General features: G+C 60.1%; 1 protein-coding gene across 2 annotated transcripts in view; it reads right to left on the reverse strand.

Moving 5' to 3' along the window:
- The window catches only part of TSPOAP1 (TSPO associated protein 1), a 31,984-nt gene extending 23,720 nt beyond the window's left edge, over positions 1 to 8,264 (reverse strand). For both annotated transcript variants that reach the window (XM_089900918.1, XM_022552606.3), the window contains exons 1-5: positions 3,239 to 8,264; positions 2,316 to 2,423; positions 1,902 to 2,030; positions 1,122 to 1,301; positions 378 to 563 (exon numbers count right to left, since the gene is read on the reverse strand). In XM_089900918.1, coding sequence (XP_089757044.1) covers positions 378 to 563; positions 1,122 to 1,301; positions 1,902 to 2,030; positions 2,316 to 2,423; positions 3,239 to 3,568 — 933 coding nt within the window. In that variant the 5' untranslated portion in view covers positions 3,569 to 8,264. The remainder of the gene's footprint in view (positions 1 to 377; positions 564 to 1,121; positions 1,302 to 1,901; positions 2,031 to 2,315; positions 2,424 to 3,238) is intronic.
- Positions 8,265 to 8,781: the final 517 nt, after the last annotated feature.

Consider the following 8,781-nt stretch of genomic DNA (forward strand, 5'->3'; position numbering starts at 1 on the left):
GGGGGCGTCCCCGCGCTGCGGCGGCTGCGGCGGGAGGCGGCGGCGCGGGCTGGGCCCCGGGTGGCTGCCAGGGCAACCGGGGATTTGCAGCCGGGCCGTACCACTGGCGGCACGGCAGGGGCGGCGGGGCGGGCCGCGGGCCTCAGGCCTGCGGAGGGCGGACCCCGAGCCCCCGGGGGCGGGCGCGGCGCAGGTACGAGCCTCGGGAGGCCGGGCAGGACCCTGCTCCCAGCTGGGGACAGTCCCCCAAGCCCTTGCAGTGCGCACGCCACCACCGCGTCGTCGGGGCCCTGAGCGCGGTGCAGGCGGAGATCCCCCGAGCCGCTCCCACCCCCATCTCCGCACACCCACACACCTGCCCATGCGCCGACGCTCACCTCTCCCGGGGCCCCGGGGGCGGGCGCCCCTGCTCTGGCCGGGGCGGCCAGGCCTGGGGGCCGAGGCGGCGGGGGCGGCTCCCTCTGGTTGCGCAAGGCGATCTGCCTCTGCAGCCGCAGCACCTCCCGCTGGGACTCCCGCAGCAGCCGGTCGAAGTCCCGCACGTGGAGCCACTGGGGGCCCTCCTGGAGTCGCGGGACAAGGAAGGGAGTCGGGCCTAACCCCTGCCCGCCCCACGCCATGCCCAGCAGAGCCCGCCCTCCGCCTGACTGGAGGGGCTCCGGGGCGGGAGAAGGTACACATCCTCCCATGCATACATGCCTGGTCATAGATGCATGCTTAGAGAGCCACATGCTTCCGCTAGCCCGTGTGCAAATATTCCCAGGAACTCGTTTACTGGGCACTCACGGCGTACCCGGCACTGTGCTAAATGCCTTGAGAACATCTCTTCACACCAGTGTGAGATATGTGTGGATTCATACAGTCAGACCCACTGGCATGAAGCCTGAAGCCCGGAGCACAGAAATTCCCGGGTCTGGGACTCATGGCTCCACCCCCTTCGGTTCAAGCTCCTTCTCTCCCCGCTGCCACCTGGGCCGTTGCCAGGGGAACCTGCTCCCCAGCAGCCTCCACCTTCTCGCTTTATTTGCATCTCATTAACATCTCAGTCCACATCCCACACTGCCGAGCAGGCGGCCCTGTGTAGGGCTGAGCTGGAAGGGGTGACCAGGGCCTCCTCGCACCTTGCCAGCCAGGGTGAGCCTGGCCTGCAGCTCACTGCACTCCCGCTGCAAGGCAGCAATCTGCTTGTCCTTGGCCAGCAGGGCACTGGCTGTCTCACTGAGGTCCCGGGCTCGCTGGCGGGCCAGGGCCTTCCGGCACAACTCCAAGCTGGCCCCTGGACTGGGCATGGGAGCGCTCACCTGGCCAGAGGAGGGGCAAGGCTGACGGTCATCTGAGGGCTGGGGCAGTCCCCCAGTCCTCAGCCCCTCTCACAGGAGGGGCTAGGATGATAACCTAGAAGTGTGGCCTCCTGCTTCTACCCTGGGTCTGGATCTACCCTGGATCTACCCTCAGGAGACCAACAGCCTCCCTTTGACCCAATCCCTGCAATCCTCAAGCAGGAGTGAAAGGGTTAACTGCACATCCTAGTTTAGGCCCAAAGGATGCTGCTAATTGAGGGCTGCCACTGTGATGGGTTTTCATCCCTGCCCCCAGCAGATCTGCACCCAGAGATGAGCTCAGCGGGAGGCTGCAGCCAGCACCAGCACGTGGTAATCCAGAATCCTGCTCCCTGCCTGCTCAGGAACTCCCCGCCCAGCCCTTCCCTCCCTCCTGTAGCTCCAGAAACCCTCAGCCTCCTAGCCTGGCTGGCATTTGCCCTTCCTACACCTCAGCCCCTGGGTTCCTGCTTTCCGAGGTGCTAAGAGTCCGTGACTCCCAAGCCTCACGCCCTCCGGCCCAGCCCTGGCGCCCCTCTTCCCTGGTCGCCAAGCCTCCATCCAGTGGCTTCCCAGCCTCACCACCCGCAGGTTGGTCTCCTGCAGCTTCCGGGCTCTCTCCTCCAGGCGCTTGGCAATGACCGCCAGCTCTGCGTTCTTCCGCTTCAGTCTCCGCACCTTCTCTTCCGTCTCGGGGAAGCTGCTCTTCCTCTGACAAGGGGTCAGCCAGAATTGGGGCATGTGGGGAGCACCCCCCAGACCCAATCCTAAACAGCCCGGGACTTGGGCTAGAGTCCTGGGCTCACAGTGGGGTCCTTGGCAACTCTAGGTAGGGGTTCACCCTCTCCGGGTCCTGGGGTCATGTCAGCTCCATGGAGCTCCCACTTGGAGCGATGCTCATGGGATGAGAAGGACGCCGAGGCAGAGGCCCGGGGTGTCTGAGTCTGCCTCCCCCCAGCGCCAACCAGGACCCAGGACTCGCTTTCCAAGCCTCACCAGCATCTGGTTCTCCTCCTTAAGGATGGCACAGCGCTGCTGCAGCTCCCCCACGGCCCTCAGCAGCTCCAGATTGGGCCTGTCCCCAAAGCCCATTTTCAGCTTGCCCTGGCATGGGAAAGGACAGGGCACAGCGACTCAGGAACCCACCCTACCTGTGGAAATCAGAGCCCTCCATAGGGAAGCATTCCCCGTCCACAGACCAAGGAGACATGGAGACGAGAAGGTTCTCCCACACAGTTCAGGCCTTCGGAGGGAGCACAGGAGACCCAGGAGAAGGGGTTGTTTAGTCCTGCCTGCCGACACTAGCGTCCCCCAACCCTGGGACCCTGTCTGCTAGTCCTCAACTCTTCCCATCCCTGCCCATCTTCCCCTCTTGGGAAATGCCAGCTTGAGCTCCCATCCCCACTCCTCCAGGCTCCTCAGGGCCCCTGAGTCCCCCAAAGTCCTGGTCCCTCCATATTCTACAGGAGACTGCTCGTACCAACCCCAAAACTTGTCCTCCCTGGCTCAGCCCAGCACTGAGCCCCCTCCCCTGAATCTGCTTCCTCTGGACTCTGATTCCATCACACACCTCCACATGCCCCCAGTATCCTCCAGCCCCCAAGGACAGAGACTTGCAGAGGAGATGGACAGACATAGATAGACAGACAGTCAGAGACAGACTCACAGATGGAGGGGGAAGGGGGAGGGCCAGAGGCAGACAGAGAAGGCAGAGTCAGAAGGACAGACAGATGGCAAAAAACGGAGCCAGTGAGATTCCTGACCAAAGAAGGGAGGACAGACAGTCACAGAGACGAACCCACAGACAGAGATGGGCCCGGAGAAGAGAGGTGGGCAGTGAAGTTACGTGTCATGCCCAGGCTGGAGGGCATGGTGAGATCCCCGACCTCACAGACCCCAACCGTCCACAGCGCCCTTACCTTAGAGAAAGCCTCCACCTCCTTGCCCTCCAGCCTCTGGCAGCTGAGTCCAGAGCTCAGTGCTCCCGGCCCGGGGCTGGGCAGCCCAGTTTCCGTTCTTTCAGGCTGGATGCCCCCCACAGACCCGGGGCTTCGGGCTCCCTCGGGCTCGGAGCTCTCCTCAGGCCTCAGTTCTCCAACACGCAGAGCTGCCGGAGTATCGGCAATGCTTGGGGATGTACCTCCAGGTTCGCCCCCCTGGCCTGGAGTCCAGCTCTGCCAGGCGGGCAATGCCCACAGCTCCATGTTTCCGGGGTCCCCCGGCCGGGGAAGGGGTGTCAGTTGCTCCATGGTTCTGCCAAGGGTCCCCAGGACCCGGGCGGGGGGACATCACCCAGCCAGGTGGAGGGGCTGGTGAGAGTCACGCCAGGCCAGACCCTTTCCTCTCTGAGCTCTTGGCTTCACCGAAGCTCCATCCAAGGTTGACTGAGTTCTTCCTCACCCACAAAGGAGGCTGCAGGAGTCGGGGCTGCCAGAGCTGAGCTGGGGGTATGCGAGGTGTGTTTGTTCGTGGCTGTGTGTGCGTGCGAGTGTGTGGAGGAGCAAGGGTGTCCCCGTGTGGGTGGGGAGGATGTGCAGAGGCCACCGACAGCAGTGCCCGGGTGAGGGTGTGCGTGTGTCTCCAGGTCTGCCTGTGCCGGTCAGCGCTGCTGTGTGTGTTTGGAGGATGGGTTCCCCCACTTGTGCGTGCCAGGGGGTAGTGGTTCTGTGTGACACTGTCTGTGCCTGTTTCAGAGTTACCAGTTGTTTCTGTGAGTGTGGCTGTCTGTATTGCAGGGCTGTGGCAGTGTGTGAGGCTGTCACCGGTTGTGTCTGAGTGTCTCAGTGCTGTGCTGCTGTGTGCATCGCTGTCATGGTGTGTCCGTCAGCGGCTGTGAGTCTGACCATCCATCACGATCCCTCAGCCTGGCTAGGGTCCACAGGAGCTGCTGGGCTGATCCCCAAAGGTCTGCTGTGGTCCTTTATCTCCTTCTCTCTCCGCTGCTGCCCGCCAGCTTGCTAGGCGGCTGGGCTGGTCTTAAGGAGGCCTGGGTCGGTGGGCTGCTTGCCTCATAGTCTCTGTCCCTGCTGGCCTCGGCTCTGGGGACTGGAAGGGTCCCCTACAGTCCCGGAGCCCCGAAATGGTGGGCGCCGAGGAGGGCTGAGCCTCAGAATAAGGGGGTGAGCAAGGGAGAGCCAGCTCTCCCCTCCCCCCTCCCCTCCTGCCCACCAATAGGAAGTCGGCTGCTGGTTTCCATGGTGATGGCGCTGGACTGGTGGGCTGGACCGGCAGGCAGTGTCGGGACAGAGGGAAGAGCAGGTTCCTTACAGGATCTCGGCCCAGTGCCCCCAACATGTGACCTCCCACCCCTCCCACACACACACCCACATTTTCCAGGGTACAGAGACAGGGGGGCTGCAGACAGTTCTCCCCACATCAGTCCCAGCCCAAGCCAGGTAGAGACAGAGACAGGAGTTGGTATGACAGATAGACAAGGGATCCAGCCATGGAGAATGGCAGAAATAGAAAAGATGGGATTTGAGATGAAACAAAGAGAGAGACAGGGAAATCAAGGTAATGACAACAAGAAGACAGAAGCAAAGAGACAGAGGTGGAAATAGGCTGAGGGAATTGCTTTCGCTTGCTCCTGGCAGGTTGCATTTTGGGGGCAACCTGGCCGTCTCGGGCCAGCAGGGAAGGCCACGCGGCCTGTTGGGCTGGCTTAGCCCCAGACTGTCAGGAAGCTCATCTTCTGTCTAGTCTTGGGCCTTTTTGCTATGGGAAAATGGCATTTGGGGACAAGGATGTGGAACTCCCAGACCCGTAAGCCACCCTCTATATGGGGAAAGAGGCCTAGGTGGAGTCCCCAGAGACACGGATGTCGGCAAGGGCCTGAGAGGCCTCTGAACCTGAGACTCAAGCCAGTCTGGCCTAAGGTCGGGGGCCCCCGTGTGGTGCCCCTGTGGAATAGCACCAGCCGCACTGAGCCACAGAGCCGCTGACGGTGGGCTCCACCCAGGCCAGAGCTGATGGAACTGTTGCGGGGCAGGGGGGCGGGGCATGAGAAAGAGGTGACCCCCTCACTTCCCTAAATCAGTGCACAGATCAATATGTGCACCGCTGCACGATGTGTGTCGCTGATGTTTATGTCAGGGTGCATGTGTGTCTATAGTACACATATACAGGATAGACATAAATTTGTCTCTATATATGTGGGGGGACACTATTATTCTATATACATACACAGATATATGTATGTACGCATGTATGCTATTATATGTCTATGGTCTCATTGGGTATATAGGTATGCATGTTTCTGTGTATGTGCCATTGTGTATATATCACTTGCCACAGTGTCATGCGCTGGGATGTATATGTGAGGCTATGATTGTGTGAGTGTATAAATTACAACACGTATGTCATGATAAATGTATATGGATGACATTACACAATATATAATGGCACACTCTCATACAGGCATGAGAATATGTAATGACATAAATGACATGGTTTTATTGATATCTATATATCTAGATATATATATAACCATGCCTCTATTGTATATTTATCATGTATGAACATGTCACTATATGCGTATGTGTACGGAACCAATGTGTTTATTATGTGAATGTCACCATGTGTGTATTCGTATGCTCTTTTATCTGTGACACACATATGTGTTTATATCACTGCATGTGTGTGTACTACTGAAGATGTACGTGTCCTGAGTGTGGGTATATCCTGGGTATCACTGTGTGACATGCTGGCCATGTCACGTGTATATATACCACTGTAAATGTGTGTGTGTGTGTGTGTGTGTGTGTGTGTTTTCTCTTGGCCGCACCACGCAGCCTGTGGGATCTTAGTTCTCTGACTGGGGATCAAACCCGGGCCCCCGGCAGTGGAAGCGCAGAGTCCTAACCAACGGACCGCCAGGGAAGTCCCTATACATGTGTTGATAGCTTATGTGTATGGGGCCCTCTGTGTGAATGCACTCACGTGCTGGCGTATGCCTTGCGCATTAGCATCTGCGCCCTTGTCTACATATACGATGCTTTTTGTGCGAGCCACGGTGAGTTTGTGCCCAATTCTTATACTAACAGGACCCCCTAGGGATAGGGAGGGTGGGCGGGAGACACAGGAGGGAGGAGATGTGGGGATGTATGTATACGTATAGCTGATTCACTTTGTTATACAGCAGAAACTAACACACCATTGTAAAGCAATTACACTCCAATAAAGATGTTTAAAAAAAAAAAACAGGACTTCCCTGGTGGCACAGTGCTTGGGAGTCTGCCTGCCAATGCAGGGGACACGGGTTCGAGCCCTGGTCCGGAAGGATCCCACATGCCTTGGAGCAACTGGGCCCGTGCGCCATAACTACTGAGCCTGCGCTCTAGAGCCCGCTAACCACAACTACTGAACCCATGTGCCACAACTACTGAAGGCCCTGTGCCTGGAGCCCGTGCTCTGCAACAAGAGAAGCCATCGCAATGCGAAGCCTGAGCACCGCAGCGAAGAGTGGCCCCCACTTGCCGCAGCTAGAGAGACTCCGCGTGCCGCAATGGAGACCCAATGCAGCCATAAATAAATGAATTTAAAAAAAAAAAAAAAAAACAGGACCCCCTAGACTTTCTAAGATTAGAACTTAGAGGTAGGCAGCCTTCAGTTTCAGGGTGTGAAAAGCAGGGGGAGGGCAGGGTAGGGCCAGAGCTAGGGTAAAAGGCAGGAGGGCCCCTCACAGCCCTGCCCCTCAAAGTCCTGCCCACTTTCCTCGGTTTGCAGGGAGGTCCTCGGCCCAGGCATGCCCTTCCTCCTCAGGGTGAGGCCCGACCAGGCCCAGAGCCCCCTTCTGGTCTCATAGGCAGAGGCAAACCCATTTCTCTCAGGAGAGAGAGTGGTTTCCGCACCCCCCAGCCCTTCTGTGTGCCCACCGCATCCATGTGCCTGCTAAGCCCCTTCATCCCACCCCCAACTCCAGCAACAGAGTCTCAGACAAAGCAGCAGCAGAGTCCATTCTTTATTAGTGTTGGGGTCCCAGGCACGCCCCCCTCCCCTCCATCTCCCCTCCCTTCCCGCCTCTTCCTCATCCTGGCATCTGTCCTCTGGTGGCTGGGCCTGCACGTCCATTCTTTATTAGTGTTGGGGTCCCAGGCACGCCCCCCTCCCCTCCATCTCCCCTCCCTTCCCGCCTCTTCCTCATCCTGGCATCTGTCCTCTGGTGGCTGGGCCTGCACGTCCATTCTTTATTAGTGTTGGGGTCCCAGGCACGCCCCCCTCCCCTCCATCTCCCCTCCCTTCCCGCCTCTTCCTCATCCTGGCATCTGTCCTCTGGTGGCTGGGCCTGCACGTCCATTCTTTATTAGTGTTGGGGTCCCAGGCACGCCCCCCCTCCCCTCCATCTCCCCTCCCTTCCCGCCTCTTCCTCATCCTGGCATCTGTCCTCTGGTGGCTGGGCCTGCACTGGGGCCTCTCCCCAGCTGTAGCAGGTCCAGGCGTCCACCCTGCCAGCCCTCGGGGCAGCCGAGGAGCTGACGCGGCATTTCCCGGGTTGGCCGGACCCAGGAGGGGCAGGCCACGGGGGGCAGCGGCGACCTTCCAGGGGTCTGGGCAGGGTGGGGAGGGCAGCTGAGGGGCTCACCTGTCACACGCGGTCCCGAACGCGGAGGAACTCGGTGGCGGGCGGCGGCGGCGCGGTCTCTGAAGCCCACAGTACACTCATCCATAAAGTAGGAAACACTACACCCTCCAGCGCTGTTAGTAGTGCTTTCTACTTTATGGGTGGCTGCACTGTCTGTCTGTCCGTCGGCAGGTACTCTTCGGGCCGCCCGCTCCTCCTCCTGACTCCTGCTTCGAGGGCCCACAGCCCTCCCTGTGGCTCCCTGAGACCCCTGCGCCCTGCCCGTGGCCCCGAGGGCCCGCCCTGGGCCCCGTGGGCGGTGACTCAGCATGGCGCCAGACCGGCCTCCTCTCCCTCCCTCCCCCCACTTCCTCTTTGGTTCCCTCTTCCCTCCCCTACCCCCCCCCGGGCTCCACCCCATCCCCCCACTTTCGGGGACGATCAGGTAGAGACCACGGCTATTCTGGAGGCCTCACCCTAGTGCCCAGTTCTGACCCCCCGGGTGACCCCTTCCAGATATACCCACCCTGCCCTCCAGAGTCAGACCCCAGGCCTGGGGCCCCAGCCTCCTCCGCAGCCCAGGGCCCGACTCCCTCACCCCCCACCCCGGGGTCTCCCCAGCCAGGAGCCCAAGGCTCTCCTGACAGAGATGGAGACCACGTTGAGTGGAGGGAGGTGCTTAGCACCTCTCACTGACAGCGAGTCCCACTGTTCAGCCTTTGCCCGCCCTCTGCCATGCCCACCCTACTCTCCGGCCCTTGTGCCTTGAAACCTTGGACCCCTCTTTCTTCACTGGGGGCCAGGAGCCCTTTGACCCTCCTTGTCCAGAGGGAAGTCAAGGCCCGGCATCCTGAAGGACTGGCCCAGCACAGACGCCATCGAGGCGAGGGCTCCTGCACCTCT

Source organism: Delphinapterus leucas, chromosome 19 (assembly GCF_059928025.1).
Source record: "Delphinapterus leucas isolate spDelLeu-1000000601 "Yukka" chromosome 19, BTC_Dleu_Yukka2, whole genome shotgun sequence".
NCBI lineage: Eukaryota > Metazoa > Chordata > Mammalia > Artiodactyla > Monodontidae > Delphinapterus > Delphinapterus leucas.